This window comes from Prionailurus bengalensis, chromosome A1 (genome assembly GCF_016509475.1).
Source record: "Prionailurus bengalensis isolate Pbe53 chromosome A1, Fcat_Pben_1.1_paternal_pri, whole genome shotgun sequence".
NCBI lineage: Eukaryota > Metazoa > Chordata > Mammalia > Carnivora > Felidae > Prionailurus > Prionailurus bengalensis.
The window spans coordinates 210452964-210473810 of NC_057343.1; the positions used below are offsets into that span (position 1 = coordinate 210452964).

At 38.2% G+C, this 20847-nt stretch overlaps 1 protein-coding gene across 1 annotated transcript in view; it reads right to left on the reverse strand.

The window, feature by feature from the left end:
* WDR70 (WD repeat domain 70) overlaps window positions 1–20847 on the reverse strand; it is a 300543-nt gene that overhangs the window by 198302 nt on the left and 81394 nt on the right. Inside the window, exon 8 of the mRNA XM_043599724.1 lies at window positions 18818–18971. Coding sequence (XP_043455659.1) covers window positions 18818–18971 — 154 coding nt within the window. The remainder of the gene's footprint in view (window positions 1–18817; window positions 18972–20847) is intronic.

Genomic DNA, 20847 nt, shown 5'->3' on the forward strand with positions numbered 1-20847 from the left:
TAGGATTTTCAACATATGAAAACGGAACATACAACAACTACATCAGGATTGGGGGAAGAGCCTATTGTGGTTGCACAATTTCTATTTTTCACTTGATATGGTAAAATATTAATTCTAAGTAGATTATATATAATTTAATATATTTTTATAGTTCCCTAGAACCACCGCTTAAAATACTATACAAAGAGCATAATTAAAATCCAACAGTTAAAAAAAATGGAATTCTAAAAATACTCAGATAATTTAAAAGAAATTAGGAAAGATGAGGCACTGAACAAAGAACAGAAAGAATCAAAAGTAATAAAATGGTAGAACTAAATCCAACCCTACCAATAATTACATTAAACTTAAAATGAGCTAAACACACCAATTAAAAGACAATGATTACCATCATACATTAAAACACAAGACCTATCAATTAACACTTCTTTCAGGAATCTGACTTGAAATACAATGACACAGAAAGATTAAAAACTAAGAGTTGAAAAAGATATAACAAGCACCTTGCCTCAGGGCCTTGCATTTGCTGTTCCTCTTTCTGCATGGCTCCTCAGATACCAAAGTACCTGGCTCCCTGGAGGATCCTTTATCCAGACCTCACCCTGAATGCCAATCCCTCAGAGACCTCCCTGAGTACTCTATCTAAAGAAGTCCCTCCTTACTCTCTATCCCCTTAATCTGCTTCTTCATAGCACTTATTACTCTCTGGTTTTGTTATACAGTATATGTTTTGCATATTTTCATGTGTCCCCACTGGCATATAAACTGCATGAGGGTTTTGCCTCCTAGACATTCAATAAATGTCTAGACACTCAATAAATGTTATTGAATAAATCAATACCAAAAGAAATATACCAAGCAAACAATTTTTTAAAAGCTTGAGGCACGGCTGGGTGGCTCAGTTGGTTAAGCGATTAACTCTTGATCTTGGCTCAGGTCGTGATCTCACGGTTGTCAGTTTGAGCCCTGCATCAGGCTCTGTGCTGACAGCCCAGAATCTGCTTGGGATTCTCTCTCTCCCTGTCTCTCTCTGTCCCTCTGGCACTTGAGCTCACTCATGCTCTCTCTCAAAATAAATAAAGACTAAAAAAAAAAAAAAAAAAAAAGGGCATGAGTGATTATATTAGCATCACACAAGGTAGACATCAGAACAAGAAAAATCGCCAGAGATAAGGAGGGACATTATATAATGATAAAAGGATCAATTTACCAAAAAGACAGAGCAATTGTAAGTATACATGCACCCAATACAACAGTTTCAAGACATGAAGCTAAAACTGAAAGAACTGAAAAGACCATTGAAAAAATAAGCACAAAGAAAATCAGCAAGGATACAGAACTCCATGAACTGACTTAACTTTATATAAACAGACTATTCTACCTGGCAACAGCAGAATACATATTCTTCACAAGTGCACACAGAACAGTAACTAAGATAGATCATATTCTAGGTCACAAAACAAACCTCACCAAATTTAAATCCAACATATCAATAATTACATTAAACTTAAATGAGCTAAACATTCCCATAAAGGAATTAAACTAGAAATCTGTAACAGAAAGATGACATAAAAATCCCCAAATATTTGGAAATTAGATATTATGCTGCTAAATAATCCATCAGTAAAAGAGGTAGTTCCAAGGGAACTGAATGAAAATAAAAATATATCTCAAAATTTGTGGTATGCAGCTAAAGCAATGCTTATAAGGAATATTATAGCACTACATGATTCTATTTAAAACAAGGGGCGCCTGGGTGACTCAACCGGTTGAGGGTCCAACTTCAGCTCAGGTCATGATATCGCCATTCACAAGTTTGAGCCCCACATCAAGCTCTGTGCTGGCAGCTCACAGCCTGGAGCCTGCTTCAGGTTCTGTGTCTCCCTCTCTCTCTGCCCCTCCCCACTCACACTCTGTCTGTCTTTCTCTCTCAAAACTAAATAAACATTAAAACAAGAATTAAAAAAAGAAAAGATAAAACAAGTCTCTAATTAAAGCATCCACCTTAAAATACTAGGAATTCTAAAAATAAATAGGAGAGGCAAGCAAAAGGAAAGAAAGCATAAGAACAGAAATCAATGTTGAAGACAGAACTACAACAAAGAAATACAAATGAATGAGATTTTTAAAAATTGCTCTTTGAAAAAAAATCAATAAAATGGGAAAACTTCTTGCCAGACCAAGAAAAAAGAGAAGACACAAATTGCCAATATCAGGAAAAAGAGAAAAAATATGAGCAATGACCTTAAAGAAATATTACTAATAATTCTATGTACATAAATTTGCAACTTAGAGGAAATGGACCAAGTCCATTAAAGTCATACCCTATCCTATCTCAACGCAAGAACAAAGAAATAACATGAATTGAATAGTCCTGTACTTATCAAATAAATTGAATTCATAGTTTAAATTTTTTGAAAACAGGAAAAAGAAAACTCCAAGCTACACGGGCAAATTCTACTAGACATTTTTAAGTGATGCCATTTATAATGGCTAAAAAAAAAAAAAAAAGAAGTAAATTTTAAGTGTAAATTAAGTATGAATTTAATAAAATCTGTTCAGGTGCTCTATGCTAAAAACTATAAAACCTGGAAAAAGAAAAAAAAAAAAAGACCTAAATAAATAAGAGATATACTGGTGTTGATGGACTGAAAGACTCCAAACAGTTAAGATGTCAATTGTCTCCAAATGATCTTTAGATTCAAAATAATTTCAAACAAAATCACAGCAGGGTTCTTTGCGTATATAAACAAGATGACTGACTCTAAAATGTATGTGAAAAAGAAACTAAAATAGCCCAAAATCAAAACTACAATGAGATATATCACCTCACACCTGTCAGAATGGCTAAAATCAACAACACAAGAGACAACAGGTGTTAACAAAGATGAAGAGAAAAATGAATCCTCATGCACTGTTGATGGGAATACAAACTGGTGCAGCCACTATGGAAAACAGTAAGGAGTTTCCTCAGAAAGTTAAAAGCAGAACTACCCTATGATCCAGCAACTGCACTAGTTACCCAAAGAACTTGGTTTGGAAGCAACCAAACTCCATTTGGTTTGGAAGCAACCAAAGTGTCCAGTGACTGATGAATGGATAAAGAAGATGTGGTATATATACACACACAATGGAATATTACTAAGCCATAAAAATGAATGAAATCTTGCCATTTGCAGCAACATGGATGGAGCTAAAGAGTATAATGGTAAGCAAAGTAAGTCAGAGAAAGACAAATACCATATGATTTCACTCATATGTGGGATTAAGAAACAAAACAAATGAACAAAGGGAAAAAAAGAGACAGAAACCAAGAAACAGACTCTTAATTATAGTGAACTGATGGTTACCAGGCAGATGGGGGAATGAGTGAAATAGGTGATAAGCATTAAGAAGTGTACTTGTTATGATGTGTGTGTTGTATAGAAGTGTTTAATCACTATATTGTACACCTGAAATTAATATAACACTGTATGTTAACAAACTAGAATTAAAGTAAAAACTTAAAAAAAATAAGAAAGAAACTGGAGCGCCTGGGTGGCACAGTCAGTTAAGCATCCGACTCTTGATCTCAGGTCATGATCTCACGGTTCAGGAGTTCGAGCCCCGCATGGAGTTGCCCACTGATGGTGCAGAGCCTGCTTGGGATTCTGTTTCTCCTTCTGTCTGCCCCTCCCCTGCTTGTTCTGTCTCTCTCTCTTTCCCTCTCTCTCTCTCTCTCTCTCTCAATAAATAAATAAACTCTAAAAAAAAAAAAAGAAAGAAACTAAAATAGCCCAAACAACTAAAACAAAGAACAAAGTTAGAGCACGCACACCACCAAATTTTAAGATATCCTACAAAGGTGCAATAATCAAGGCAGCATGGTATTAGTGAAAGGGTATACACATAGCAATGGAACAGAATAGAGAGTCTCAAAATAAACTTTATCAAATATCATCAATTTATATTTGAACAAATATGCAAAGGCAATTCAGTGAAGAGGGGTCAGTCTTTTCAACTGATGATACTGAAATAACTGGTCATTTATATGCCCAGAAAAAAAAAAAAAAAAACCTTGACATATTTCTCACTCATTATACAAAAATCAGCTCAAAATGGATCATAGAATGAGTGTAGAACATTCAAGAGTAAGACTCCTATAAGAAAAATGGATGAAAATCTTTGTGACACAGAGTTCGGCAAAGTTCTTTGACCAAACCCGAAGCATGATCCATAAAAGAACTGATAAACTGAACTTCATAAAAATTTTAAAAATTTTACAAAGAGAATGAATAGACCAGGCACACAATGGGAGAAAATATTTACAAGTCACATATTTGAAAAAGGATATACACCCAGAATATTTTTTGAACTCTCAAGAACAATAAGAAAACAAAGATTCCCTACTCCCCCAAAATAGGAAAAAAAAAATTTTTTAATTAAATGGACGCTGCACCAAAGAAGATATAAAATAAAGACAGCAAACATGAAAAGATGTTCAACATCATCAGTCTTTAAGGAAAGGCAAATTAAAACAACCAACTGCCATTAAAGACCTGTAAGAATGCTAAATTCCAACCACCTGACACTTCCAACCTCCCAGCTGCTGGCAAGGAGGCAGAGCACCAGGACCTCTCATTCACTGCTGGTGGGAATACAAAACAGCACAAACCATTTTGAAAGATATTGGCTGATCTGACCATATGAGATAGCAACCACACTCCTAGGTATTAACTCCACTGATTTAAAATTTTATGCCTATGCAAAACCTACATGCAAATGTTAATGGCAACTTTATTCATACAACTCTGTTGGCAAAACACATTGGACAATGGGGCAGATGTGAGGTGTGAGGGAAGAGAGGAGTCAAGTAGAACTCAAAGGTGTTTCAGCTGATCAGCTAGTGAGTGATAATGTCATTTACTGAGATAAAGATGACTGCAGTAGGAGGATGTGTAGAAAGAAAAGTCACAATTTCCTTTTTGCGTATTTTGTGTTAAGATGCCTATTATACATCCAGGTGAGACTGTGAAGTAAGTAGTTGGTCCTACTGGGCAGGTGAAAAAACAGGCCAAGAAACATAAATTCATAAGTCATCAGTGTCTATACATGACATTTAAAGCTGATGTGGGAAACAAAGGCAAAAGAAAAACTTAAATTTCCTTGTAACTTACAGTCCATTCACAAGCCCTTGAAATAGGCAGAGTGACCTTCCCCTGGGGGCTCAGCTGCCTAAATGTTGACACTTTGCTAAGGGCAAAAGGCAATCTTAGCTTAACATTATCCTAACCTCCTAGGATCCTGTGAGTCTACTTTAAACATAAAGAAATTCCTTTGGAAACTTCTTCCATCTTTACCCCGCAAGATATACGTTGGTAATCATCCTCCACACACGTGACCCACTGATACACATCTGAAGGTCTCATGACTGAGGGTTTGCTAGACAGTAATAAATGACCTTTTCCTAACAACAGCTAGCCCCCTCAGGGCCATGGAAACCTTGTCTTCAAAATTGCTTAGAGGCTTGTGCTGTCCCTAACCCCCTCAACCTGACGGTATATAATCAGTCACCCAACACAACCCCAGTGCAGCTCTTTCTACCCACAGGTCCTGTCCCCGTACTTTATTTTATTTTATTTGGGGGGGGGGGGGCTTTAAAATTTTTTTAATTTTTAAATTTTTTATTTTTTTTTATTTTTTTAATATGAAATTTATTGCCACATTGGTTTCCATACAACACCCAGTGCTCATCCCAACAGGTGCCCTCCTCACTTTTTTGCTCCAAAGACATCCCAAGAATTCTTTCTTGACTGTTTGCTCCGAACCCCGACGTTTCCACATCAAAACCGTGTGACCAGATGAGATGAACCAGGAAGCAGATGTAAATACTAGAGAGGGTTCAGTATGAGCTGGACACCCCAACATTCGGATGCTGGAGGACAGAGGAGGAGCAACAAAACCAGAGTGAAAAGGAACACTAAATGAGGTAAGAAGAAAACTGGGAGAGCACAGCAAATCAGAAGTCAGGTACGAAGGTGTTTCAAGAAGTGTAGTGATCAACTGTGTCAAAAGCTGCTGAGAGTTATGGATGGTATCATGAGAACTGAGAACTGCCCATCAGATATGGCATGATGGCAAGCCACCACGAACAGAGAAGTGAGTTAGGTTCCCTTCAATTCTGTGTACCTAAGATATTGAAAGCTAATAATTAGTTGATTGGCTGATAGATTAAAATACATAGGATTATCAGGGGCCCCAGTAATCTCTTTCCAAAACAGAAATTTGTCAGACTATGCTTATTTAAGAAAAAAAAATAATTTCTAATGCCTAGCAGTAAACGGCGATCTAGTCTAGTTTCACCCCATTAAATATGTGCCTCTATAGCAGGAAAACAGCTCATGATTTGCAATTAAAGGAACACCCCAATAAACCAAGACATACATGCCTGGCTCTGAGGACTTAGAATCTAACTGCCTTGGCTTCCTCACTCTTGCAGACTACTCCATATGTGCATCCTCCTCTGCTTAACTGAGTCCATCTCCCCTGACGTCTCTGCCTGGCCCTGCAATCTAATGGTTGCTATGCTTACCTCCCAGCCAGTTCCTACTTTACCATTTTCCTCTCCCACACCCAGACTCAGGGATTCTACAGAGAGATGCTGCTCGGTCCAGTGCTTAGAACATCACTTCCTATACTTTGAACAGCAACCCAACAACTCACCAACACCATGCAGGTCTTAATGGCAGGCCCCAGAAAACAGGTCTTTTACTGACATTTGTTGATTAAAGTTAAAATAGCATCTTGTAATATAAAGGATATTTTTTTAAGAGGACCGAAAAAAAATGATCTCTATTACAGAAGATATTAAGGTAAAAGCACATGAGGTCACCTTAGCTGTTGAGTATCCAGAATACAAACACAAATAATAGGTTAAACTGTAAAACATCTAAAAGACTATGAATGTTGTTTCTTGTTTGTAAATATAGGAGCATGACAAAGGCAATGGGAATGTTAAGTACCCTTGTGTTAAAACAGTGACCAAAATTAGTCATAACAAAAATCAAGTTCAACTAAGGATTCTTAAATGGATCTAAACAGATTCAGTACTATGGCTAACATTAGCGGAAAAAATTTTAAAGTGACACCTATTAAAGAACAGCCAGTGACAAAAACAGTTTTTCATCAAATAAACTAGTTTTTCTCTCTTTTTTCCTGTATCTAAACATAGACACTCCTGAAAAAAATCCCTTCATTTAACAGACTTAACTGGAAATAGCCTAGAAGAATTAACCATCCATTTTTTCTCATAAATATGTTATGCTTTCCCTGAAAAGAGGACATTACTGAACCATGATCAATATTGGTTTCCTCTAAACACACACACACGCAGATGGGGGACAATCGGTGTGTGGGGGGGGGAGGGATGGGGGTGGGGTGCTGATTTATACTATTCTGCACATACTCTTATGGATACCACATAAGAAAAACTGTAAAACAGTTGCCCTGATGCAGTGCCATCTGTAGTCACTGAATGAGGTGAGGCTCTGTGACCCACCAAAATGAAAGTACCCATGTCTTTCTCATGGTGAGCTAACAGGCAACTCACATGATGAAAAGAAATGCAGCCAAGAATATAGTGTGAACTTCGATCCAAAAGTTCTTCTCCAGAGTCCATTCATAGGCTGTTTTAGGAATCACCAAAGTTCCTAAAATTGTCAGCAAAAATCTGTGTGCATATATTTTGCTGCAGAAAACATTTACAGCTTTAGTGCAGGAGTTGGCAGACTTTTTCTGTAAAGGACCAGATAATGAGTATTTTAAGTTTTGTGGGCCACATGGTCTCTGCTGCAACTATTTAACTCTACCACTGTAGCACAAAAGCAGGCACAGACAATAGTAAATAGTAAATGAACAGGCATAGCTGTTTCCAATAAAACTTTTATTTACAAAAACAGGGTGCAGGCTGGATTTGGCCCATGGCTATAGTTTGCTGACCCCAGTTATATTCCATCCATCCTCTTAGTCATTTTCTTCTTTACTCAAAGACTCACGTTCAAGTCTTTCTAGTTCCTGAGCAATTTTAAAATCCATTTGAACATATTCAAGACATAACTTCAGTCTTCTTTGATCTACTTAACTCCAATGACCTCTTCTAACACTTTTCAACAGCCCCAACTATGGCTAACTCTGCCATTACCACAGATAGTTCCTTTTCTGAAACCATGAGCTTCCAATATTTATTGTTTTAACAAATGTTTTTTAGCTGATATGTGCTAGGCTCTAGATATTCCATTTACTGGTCACATAACTTTCTATCTTCCAGTTCAACTTTTTTTTTTTTTTTTTCAATATCAACCACTCCTTAGGCATACACCTGAGAGTCCTCTTGCTTTACCTACAATGAACAATCTTTATTCCGCCCGGAATAACTCCCTCCTCCCCCATCATTGTATTCCATTCAAACATCCAGCCTCCCAAATAAGATTCTCCTGTATCATACAAATACACAGAATGACTGTCTCTGCAAATCTACATTCTATAGCCCTTAATGTCCCACATTTCTTCTAGGCATTTTTTTCTCACAACCCTCAATAGCTATTCGAAGTCTTTACTATTGTACTGAAGGCTTCATGACAACAACTCCCAACACAAAATTAATGACCCTGCCAGTAGTTTCCTACCTAAGACCCACAGCCTACAAACAACTGTGGGTATGAGCCCTCCACAACCCCTCCATTCCCAGTGTAAATACATTCCCTCCTCTCACTGAAAGCCAACTCCTGCCTGCTCTTATGCATGATCACAACCACTACCACCTTCTCATGTACTTGCATTATTACCTGGTATGTTTGGTTTTTGCAGGACTGTATTAGTTACGTATGCTGTGTAAGAAATCACCAAACTAAACTAATAAATTGGAGGTGGTTTAAGCCCCTAACAGTTTTGGAGGTCAGAAGTCCATCGCAACGTAGCTGAATTCTTTGCTTAGGGTCTCACAGACTGAAATCAGGATGGTGATAGGGCTGCATTCCTCTCTGGAAGCTCTGGGCAAGAATCTGCTTCCAAGCTCATTAGGTTGCTGGCAAAATCCAAGTTCCTTGTAATTGCAGGACTGAGATGCCCATTTCCTTGCTGTCAGCTGGGGGCTGCTCTCAGTATCTAGAAGCTGTGTGCCTTCCTTGCCACATGAATTACTCCACCTTCAAAGCCAGCAAATGAGAATCCTTCTCATGTTGAATCTAAATTAGACAAAAGTCATGCCTGCAAATGTTTGCAAAATAATCCCCTCTTTATCTATAACTCCTTTGAAATGGCTAAGGAGTAATATCCTTAAGCTTCCTAGGGATTGCCTGGTTTGGTTAAGAAAATCTGTGAGGCCCACATTAATTTCTTGAAAAAGCCTTTAGTATAACTAAGTAATCTGACCCTATGATCTTTCTGAGGTTTGAGCAAAAGGTTATATATACACCCTTGGTTCCTTCTCTGTACCATACTTTCAGAAGCAATTTCTTCATTTTAACATTATTTACCATCTGGATAGGCTCAAAACAAACTAAATCATCTAGTCCTGGTACCTCTCTAATAAAACTTCTTTCCATTTAACTTTATTCTCTCATATATTACTATAAGCAGCAAGAAGAAAGCAGGCAGTACCTTCAACACTTTGCTCAGAAATCACCTTAGCTATATCTCCAACTTACTCATGTAAGTCTGCTTACATCTTCAAAGCCAGCAACAGAGACTCTCCCTCAGGTCAAATCCCTCCCACACCTCAAATTTCTTTTGTCAGGAATAGCCCAATCCCTTTAAGGGCCCACCGGATTAGACAGGATCCACTGAAGATAATCCTCCTTTCTCAACTATGCCATTCAATATAATCTAACCATAGGAGTGTTGGGTCCTGCTCATAGTTCACAACCATACTCGAGAGGAGGAGCAGGAATCTTGGGGGCCATCTTAGAATTCTGTCTACAACCATGACTATGAGTGTAGCAATTCTGAAACTACTTTCTATGTGTGGTAGCAATGAACAAATGAATTACTATAGTGATGATATTAGAAGCCAAATTTCTCACTGTTGAAGAAGTGAAATACAAATATAGAATGGGGAAAGGCTGAGAAGTTAGATTAGAATTACTTCATAGATCAGTGTGAATTCATGATTATATATTTATATGTATATAATATATATTTTATATATTTATATATTTTATAATATATATTATATATTTTTATATTTTTATATTATATGTAATATATATATACATGGGGTTTTTTTATACATATATATTATACATATATTATATGTAATATATATATACATGGGGTTTTTTTATACATATATATATATATATGTAATATATATATACATGGGGTTTTTTTGGTTATTTGGTTTATCTCCCATCCCAGCTCTCTCTCCTGAAATAGTCTAGAAGCAATGGTGCCCCAGCATCAGTGAACATACGCAGTGCCAGGATCTAGATTTGTAAACAGAATTCCCTATTAAAAGGAGCCATGGATCAATAGAGAAATGGGTAACATTAGAGCAGGAAAAGTACAAGATGAGCCAGGAACATTTTGTTGTGCCAGAATGTAACAAAGTACCCCAAAAGTGATGGGGATATGTCAAAAGGACAGAAACCAGTGTTAGGGAGTTTCTATTAGATAAAAAGGTCTGGAAATATTCAGAAATTGGAAAGAAACACAATGTGCTTCAAATCACTGCACTTTGGGGGAGTTTATATTTGTGGTTAAAACCATCAGTTAAAACTGCTTACAGAAACAAAAATATACCTAGAATTCACAGTTTAAAATGTTTTACTTCTTAGGAAACAGTATTCCCCATTAAAAGGATATGACTAAAATGTTTCATCTCCAAATAATAACAGCAAATTTTTGGAGTGGCTGGAGATCAGAATAACTACATGTACTATTCAAATATAAATAAATATTTAAAAACATGTTTTTCCTGTAATTATTTATAAAGCTTCTAATTTCCATAATTAAAGGATATTCAAGGAGAAATTGCCCAATTAAAGATCCAAGCATTCTAGGGTCCCTGAACCTATCCTCTACCATGTTAGTCATGTAACTAAGAAAGAAATGTAACAGAATTGTTTTGATGTTGAAGAGAAAAGGGTTGAAGACAATCCAAAGGAAATGCACTTAACAATATCAACTCTAGATGAACTGACAAAAGGAAGTTTAATAAGTGAAACTCTAAGATAATCACAGGCATTCATTTATTATCATCTATGAAAACACCTTTTAATTTAACTTAATACTGATTTGTTATAGAGTTTTGATGTACAGGAATACTTCTCAGTGAGGGCTAGAAATTTAATAGTCACACATTTGTGGGATCTAGGCCAAACAGCCCCATTTGAGTCTCAGGCAAAGTGTGTGTGTGAGACTTCAAAGTAAGAGAGGAAAACACTTTCTGATTGGAAGTAACGTACCAAAATTCTGGTTTAGAATAAATGAGTTTTAGATGACAACATAATTAAGATTTTAAAGTATGCTTTTGAATAGTTTAAAGGTTGATTCCTCCTTATCCTTGTCCTACTTTCTTAATGTTAAAAAAGAGACAACAGGGGCGCCTGGGTGGCTCAGTTGGTTAAGTGTCCGATTTTGGCTCAGGTCATGATCTCACAGTCCGTGAGTTTGAGCCCCACCTCAGGCTCTGTGCTGCTATGAGTTCAGAGCCTGGAGCTTGCCTGGGATTCTGTGTCTCCCTCTCTCTCTGCCCCTACCCCATTCACGTTCTGTCTCTGTCTCTCAAAAAATGAATAAACATTAAAAAAAATTTTTTTGGGGGCGCCTGGGTGGCGCAGTCGGTTAAGCGTCCGACTTCAGCCAGGTCACGATCTCGCGGTCCGTGGGTTCAAGCCCCGCGTCGGGCTCTGGGCTGATGGCTCAGAGCCTGGAGCCTGTTTCCGATTCTGTGTCTCCCTCTCTCTCTGCCCCTCCCCCGTTCATGCTCTGTCTCTCTCTGTCCCAAAAATAAAAAAAAATTAAAAAAAAAAAAAATTTTTTTTTAAAAAGAGAGAGACAACAGGCGCAAAATGGTATCACTTATGTTAAACCCATGGCACCAAAAAGAAACTTAATACCTAACCTAAGTACTGTTTCAAACTCTCCCAGGAATGTAATCTTAACCAGAAAGTCTGGAATTTCCTGATCAACACCAGTGAGGTTATCCAACTAATAGACCCGTTTGTTCCCCCAAAAGGAAGGTATAACCTTGCTGGAAATAATCCTTTTTTTCCTATTTGTAAGTTTCTTGTCCCACCCTCTCTCTGCCTTTGAAAACATTCCATTTTGTACATCTCATAACTTTAGACTACTTGCTAGAAGAGATGCTGCCCAAGTCACAAATCACTGAAGAAAAACAATGAGAGCGACAAATTTACTCAGCTGGATTTCTTTTGGATTTAACACTACTCGCCTGAACCTAAAGAAGTAAGATCCCATTTTCCCCACGTACAATAATCAGTAATCCCATGAACTCCAGACCAACGTTCTTCATGTTTAAACACACACACACACACACACACACACACACACACACACACACAGCAGGACCCGATTTACAAAGTATATCTTATGAAAAACTTGAACACATAAAACAGACAAAACTGGAACTCCTCTGGCTGAAGTGAGAACCCCCCTGCCCCTCACCCCCATCCCCAGGCCTCTCCTTGCACCTTACTGCAGCCCCTGCGGCACTCACAACATAACTCCAAGATGGCAGAACATGCAAAAGGTGACTCCAAGCAATAACTGATGTAAAGGGTCTGCTATCATCAGAAAAAATGTTTTTCAGATGCATAAGGAAAATACAGAATACAGAAACCAAAATGTTCTAAGTGATTATATTTGGGTAGTAGAATTATGAGTAATTTTTTCTTTTCCAAATTTTCTATTATTGACAGGAATTACTGTTAGAAACCCAATAAACTTTATTTTTCCAAGATGTAAATGTAATTATTCTTCCTATAATGCACTGTGTTGTAGTATACAACAGAAAAAAGCATTTCTTTACCACTGTGACTATACTTAAAAATACACACACATACACACACAGTGATGTAAAGATTAGAGATACAAATTTAACAATATAATTAGAAAGGCCTGTTTATATTTAAAGTACATAATATTTTAATCACAACAGATCAGATATATTTAATTGTTTCCTTTAATGTCCTATTCACTGCAATTTCCAGTAAAGCCACAAGTTACTAATTACTCTTGGAATCAGAAAAGAGGTTAAAAAGTTAAGGAAAAAAAGTGTCCTATGAAATCTACTACTTTCAAATAATAATTCTTGCATTTCCAAAACCCATTACTCAAGCCAAAGACTGCAATTAAGATACCAGTAACATTTCCTAGACAAGTAAATAGTCAATTAATTACATCTGCTTCTAGGAAATGGAAAGAGTAAATATTAACCATGATTTTGAAATCAAAATGGAGATATCCGGCAAAGTGGGAGAAGTTATAGTACATGGTTACAATATATATAGATTTTTGCACATTGGTAACTAAAATTTTTTCCCAGTTTTATGGAGAAATAATTGATATACATCACTGTATAAGTTTAAGGCATATAGCATGATAATATGATTTACATGTATTATGAAATGATTATCACAATAGGTTCAGCTAACATCCCTCATCTCATATAGATACAATATAAAAAAGAAAAAAGTAAAAAAAAAAAAAAAAAAAACTTGTGACGAGAACTTTTAGGATTTACTTCCATAACAACTTTCCTGTATATCATACAGTATTATAGTCATAACATTGTACATTATTATACCCCTAGTATTTATGTACCTTATAACTAGGAATTTGTACTTTTTGACTACCCTTCTCCAATTCCCTCATCCCCCACCTTCAGCCTCTGGTAACCACATGTCTGATGTCCTTTCTGCGAGTCTGCGGTTTTTGGTCGGGCAGGGTTTGTTTGTTAGATTCCACATATAAGTGAGATCATATAGTATTTGTCTTTCTCTGTCTGGCTTATTTCATTTAGCATAATGCCTTGAAGTTCCATCCATGTTGTTGCAAATGGTAGCATTTCCTCATCTTTTATGGCTGAATAATATTCCACCCCGTGTGTGTGTGTGTGTGTGTGTGTGTGTGTGTGTGTGTGTTATACCACAACTTCTTTATCCGTTTATCCATCCATGGACACTTAGGTTGTTTCCATGTATTGGTTGCTGCAAACAATGCTGCTATGAACATGGAGGTGCAGATATCTTTTAAAATTCATCTTTTCATTTCCTTTGGATATATTCCCAGAAGAGGAATTGCTGGATCATATGGTAGTTCTATTTTTAACTTTTTTTGAGGATCTTCCATACTGTTTTCCACAGTGGCTACTCCAATTTACAATCTCACCAATACTGCACAAGGGTTCTCTTTTCTCTACATCCATACCAGCATTTGTTATCTCCTGTCTTTTTGATAATGGCCATTCTAACAGGCACGAGGTGATATTTCACTGTGGTTTTAATTTGCATTTCCCTAATGACAAGTCATGTTGAGCATCTTTTCGTGTACTTGTTGGTCTTTAGGACATCTTCCTCAGAAAATGTCTATCCAGGTCCTTTGCTCACTTTTTAACTGGGTTCATTTTCTTTTGCTTTTGCTGTTGAGCTGTATGACTCTTCACATATTTTGGACATTAACCCTTATCAGATATATAGTTTGCAATTAGACATAGAAGGAACCAATCTCAACATAATAAAGGCCATACATGACGAGCTGACAGCTAACACCATACTCAATGGTGAAAGGTTAAAAGCTCTTCATCTAAGATCAGGAACAAGAGACAAGGGTGTCCACTCTCATCACTCTTATTCAAGACAGTACTGGAAGTCATAACTAGAGAAATCAGGTAAGAAAAGAAAATATATCAAAATTGGAAAGTAAGAGGTAAAATGGTCTCTATTTCTATTGCTAAATACAGAAAATCTTAAAGGCTCAACAAAAAAAATTCTTAGATCTAATCAATGAATTCAGTAAAGCTGCAGGACACAAAATTAACATTAAAAAAATCAACAGTGCGGGGCGCTGAGGTGGCTCAGTTAAGCGTCTGACTTCAGCTCAGGTCATAATCTCACAGTTTGTGAGTTCCAGCCCCGCATCAGGCTCTGTGCTGACAGCTCAGAGCCTGGAACCTGCTTTGGATTCTGTGTCTCCCTCTCTCTCTGCTCTTCCCCCATTCATACTCTGTCTCTCTCTCCCTCAAAAATAAATAAAACATTAAAAAAAAAAAAAAAACAACAACAGTGCTTCCATACACTAACAAAGAACTTCCTGAAAAAGAAATAAAGAAATCAGTCCCATTTACAATAGCACTAAAAACAATTAAACACTTACGAATAAACTTAACCAAGGAGGTAAAAGGTAACTCTGATAACTTAATATTTTAATTTTAATTTTTTTGTGTTTCTACATAGATTTGTTATCCATCCTTGTCCTACTTTTTTAATCATCTTATTATATGCACTATAAGTCTGAGACTGCAGAAACAGCCAGCAAGAGAACTAAACAGATTCCTTTCTCCTTGAAATTTTGTTAGCTAAAACTTAAATCCACAGGGGCGCCTGGGTGGCGCAGTCGGTTAAGCATCCGACTTCAGCCAGGTCACGATCTCGCGGTCTGGGAGTCCGAGCCCTGCGTCAGGCTCTGGGCTGATGGCTCAGAGCCTGGAGCCTGTTTCTGATTCTGTGTCTCCTTCTCTCTCTGCCCCTCCCCCATTCATGCTCTGTCTCTCTCTGTCCCAAAAATAAATAAACGTTGAAAAAAAAATTAAAAAAACAAACAAATAAAAAAACTTAAATCCACAAAGTCTTAGTCTTTTTATAATGTAAGAAATGCCTGAATGGCTGAAACAATTAAGAAGAGCTTAGAGACTGGCAAAAACTTTTCTTCCTCATACTTTTTAAGAACTATTGTCTATGGTAAATACAAGCTAAAAAGAGAATAAATAGGAGTTTTTTAAGGTTTCATTTCCACAAACCAGTTTTTTAAAGTTCTGGATTCCCAAAAGCTTCAAATAAAGCAGATAAAAGCAGAACTAACTGAGTTTAAGATATGGACAGGGACCTATATCCCTGTCTGCTTTCTTTCCTTACCACCCTCACTCTCACAACATCATCTTTGGTGGAATCCTAGGGACACTGAAGTTAAGGAGAGACGAATGAGAAATTCTAGTGGAATACATGAAAAAAACTACTGAAGCCACCATTGCAATATAATTGTATGCTTAAATTATATTTGAATTCTGTTTGAATCATCTAACATATACTGGGTACTTAATACAATTAGTCAAGGGGCATCTGGGTGGGTCAGTCCGTTAAGCTGAAACCAACTCTTGGCTTCAGCTCAAGTCCTGATCTCTCGATCTCGTATGTTCGAGCCCCATGTCAGGCTCTGGGCTGGCAGCTCCAAGTCTGCTTGGGATTCTCTGTCTCCCTCTCTCTCTGCCCCTCCCCTACTTGTACTGTCTCTCTCTTTCAAAACTAAAATAAACTTAAAAAAAAAAAACTAACTAAAAATATGCATGAGGCTGGGATCCTCATTAGGGTTGAGAGGCACTTCACTGGGGTTCAATAGAAGGCAATTTGAAACATAGTATATTTATTTATTCCAATAGGTCAACCAGGGCATGTAAAGTAGATTACAGTCAAATCTCCTTATTTGTAGTAGTTATGGTCTATAAAGTTCTGTAAACACTGAATCATCAAATACAGGGTTGGGTTCCTGTAAGCCTCTGGTCACATTTTCATCAAGCAATTAATACATAACTTTATTTATGTTTTTGTTTAAGGACAACCATATAATAATATATATTCCTGATTCACAAACATTGAACTCATAGCCAACAGCACTGTAAGTCATGCCTGAATGAAGCTTATCTAACATATGTATTCTCTCAAGGGCACATCATGGACTTCTTACACTTAGGAACACCAGACAATGCTACAGCACTTCAGCACTACACTTGGGGGCCATTGTAAACAGCAAAATCACCAACAAAAATTGCCCAAGTAAGAAAAACGCAACACTACATAGATCACAGAAAGGATACTTGATTACAACATGAGCTGAAACAAGAAAAAAGAGCATCAGCTTTTTCAAATTCTTTTTTGCCACTCTGTACATATGCACGTCTGCAAATGACCATAAAAGCACTGTGTACTGATTTTGGGGTTACAAAAAATTTTTAGCAAATAGGTGAGCTTGCAAATACAGGAACAACAAATAATCGGGACCCACTGTATTTTCTTAAGACAATCAAATCTCATATAAGATTTTGATTTAGTTACAAACCATGATTAGTGTTTTAGAAGAAGGTACTAAGACAGGGAAAGAAAGAGTAAAAATCAAAATTAAAATTGAGGCTCAAACTTCTGCATCAATTATATCCACTGACACTGTAATGTATCTATGGTAACTTGCATTATTGTTCCCAATCCATCACCCCTCCTGCATCCTCCAGCTTTGGCATGTGATACTGCAGTTCCTCTCACTAAAGACCTGAGCATATTTCTCCACTGTACCGATGTTACCCACAGTCATGTGATTTGCTCTGGCCAATGGAACGTCCGTGGACATATGAGCAAAGACTTCAAATGTGCTTCCAGATTTGGGGTTTCCCTCTTACGTTTCTGCCATCACCGTGAGAAAAACATGCCCTCAGGCAGTTTGCTAGTACAAGCGGGAACAGAAACACATGGAACAGACCTAGCACTAACTGGAGCTTGGAGCCAAGCCCAGCCATCCCAAAGATATGTCAGCAATTATAAATAAGCCATTAAGTTTGATAGGATTTATGCTGCTATAGTTAACTGGTATTTAGTGTAATTTTAAAATATTATCTCACTGGGGCGCCTGGGTGGCGCAGTCGGTTAGGCGTCCGACTTCAGCCAGGTCACGATCTCGCGGTCCGTGAGTTCGAGCCCCGCGTCAGGCTCTGGGCTGATGGCTCAGAGCCTGGAGCCTGTTTCCGATTCTGTGTCTCCCTCTCTCTCTGCCCCTCCCCCGTTCATGCTCTGTCTCTCTCTGTCCCAAAAATAAATAAACGTTGAAAAAAAAAAAAAAATTAAAAAAAAAAAAAAAAATATTATCTCACTAAAAATCTTTATTTAAAAGGTTGATGAGACTCTTTCATTCTTGTCCTAAGCCCTAGTACATAGTAAGTTTGTGCTATGTTGTTTATAAAGATGGCTACATCCATATCTCCCCGCCCACATGATCTTTTATAATGTGATCTTGTCATTCAACCACCAAATGGTAGAATCTATCTCCCCTCTCCTCAAATTTGCACTGGCGCTATGATGCTACATAAGATTTGAAGCCAGACCTTATAAAATCCAAAGTTTCCATATCCATCCTTCATGGAACCCAGTCATCAAGCAAGAAGTCAAACCCCACTAAGTCCACCACACTGTGAAAAAAGCCCAAACTAGACATGTGGAAAGAGAAAGTGGGAGAGACACACAGAGAGAGAGAGAGAGAGGGCACGCACGCATGCACATGCATGGGTGGGGAGTGCTGGGAGCAGGAGAGATACCATGGGGTAGAGCACCAACCATAAACCATGTGAATGATGCATTTTGAACCTTAAAACCATCCTAGTGCCCCAGCTGACACTATATGAAGCATAAGAACTTCCTGATCAATCCACAGAATTGTGAGAAACAATACAGTGTTTAAAACAAGACACTAATTTTTAGGATGAATTATAGCAACTCAAACAAGTTGTTAACAAATGTGTGCCAAATTAATTAAATTCACTAAAATATTGTTTAATGCTTACCTTGGTGTTCGCCATGTCCACAATATACTGGTCTCCCTTTATACATTCCATTACTTCAAAACCATCTCTGTCAATCACTTTAGCCTGAGAGCTTCCAGATACAACAAGAATCATGTCTCCCGTGTTACTATACTGCAATGACTTGATCTGATGGCTTTGTAAAAGAAAAAAGAAAACAGGTGTGTAAGACACTGGGCATAATATTTATACTTCCACTACATTAGGCACTGCCAGAAGAAAGTTGCACAACTGCACAAATTGATAATTCTTCAAAAGCAAGATCATCAACTTCTAATGGGTCCTCAACACCAGTGGCTATCCTGTTAACGCTCTCCTCCCACTCACCACAGCAATCTGTTAAAATCTCTACTCACCAACCAACTCTCCCCTCTTTCAGCTGTTGATTTGTCTGGCTCTTTGCCAAAAGAAACAAACAACAACTGCCTCAACTTCCTCCCACTAGTGTTATAAACTTACTTATCTGCATCTGAACACCTCTCTTCCTCCGCCTCTTTGATTACAATGGTGGATGTAAACCTCTTCCTGCCCAAGGCAAATCTAATACCTGTATTCTGCATCCCATCCCTTCCAGTGTCCTCAGGAACGGCTACTGATTGTCGCCCCTCTTTCCCCTTCACAGCTAAGGCGTTAGAACAAGGTTTCATCTCCTTTATTCCTCTGGTACTATGGCATCCCTTCCATTCTCACCGCTCTACTCATTCCCCTAGCTTCAGACTATGTTACCATTCCAAAGTAGCCCACGTTCAATACCAATGTGCAGTAAAATGGCCCAGCTCTCTCCTTCAGTCTGGGATATGTCGGAAGAATTATACCCGCTTCAGTCTCCCTGTGGGATCAGCTGTGGCTGCTTCTGCCACTCCATGACGCCACAATTCCTGCACCTTCCTAAGCGTGCTTCCCTTGCACCTTCTCTCACAGAGGCTGATCCCACCACGAGCACTCCTCAACCAACCTTCTGCATGCAAATCCCGAAGTTTCAAGGTATGTTTCTGGGGAACCTGACCTGAGAGAGTTGCCACCAGAAACGGCCCTATGAAGTCAATTCCAAAATGAGATCCCGGAGGAGTATTCATCACTGACTGGCTAGCAGTGAGGACCCTGTCGCAGGTGGCACAGAGTCCCCGCCGTGCTGCAACAGTGCAACTGCAACTGCCACAAATTCACCGTGAAGGGAGAGACACTGGCTGGTGGGCTACTTCAGGCATCTGAGAGGTACGGGAAAAGGAATAACTGAAACAACTGCAGAACTGGATCCCTATTACCTGGGTAGTCAGTACGATGAACAAAGACAACGAAAGGCTGAGGCTGACTAAATCACCAATTAAAAACTATAGTGTGAAAGCCAGAGGGCCTCTCTGGCAGCCTATAAAGACAGGGTTATTGTCCCTGTCAGGTAAGTGGACGATTTGGTAAAGCGTCTTTTTCTACCGCTATTAGGAAGAGGGACCCAAAGCAGTTGACGTTCACAGGTGACCAACAAGAGCACATGTGTGCATGCTCGAGCCAGGGCTGCATTACTTTTCTGGCCCTTTGTCTTAACATACTCAGAAGGGACCTGGACCATCTGGACAACGTGAAGAAATTCATGTTGGTCTATGATCTAGATGACATCATGCTAATTGAATCCGGTGAGCAAAAAATCAAGTACACTGGTGAGAAACTAGAAGTAGGGTTTGTCTCCAGAAGATGACAAACCCTAGGAGAGATCAAGAGATGGAGATAAGGAGACGTGGGGAAGATGCATGTAGACACGCCCACAAAAGTGGACACGAAATACGAAGCTTTTTGTATCACATGTTAATCCCAAAGGACATCAACTTCGAAAGAGGCAATAAACAATGCAAAATGAGTTGGCCAGTTCAGTTGACATTAGGTAGCTTTTGTCGTCATCCACGCCACTGTTAATGCAATAGGCAGTGGAAGTAGGGATAGAAGTTAGGCATGGGACCAATGGTAACTCTCCAAAATAGACCTATTATTGCCAAAGGTCCAACCTCTCAGTAACTGAA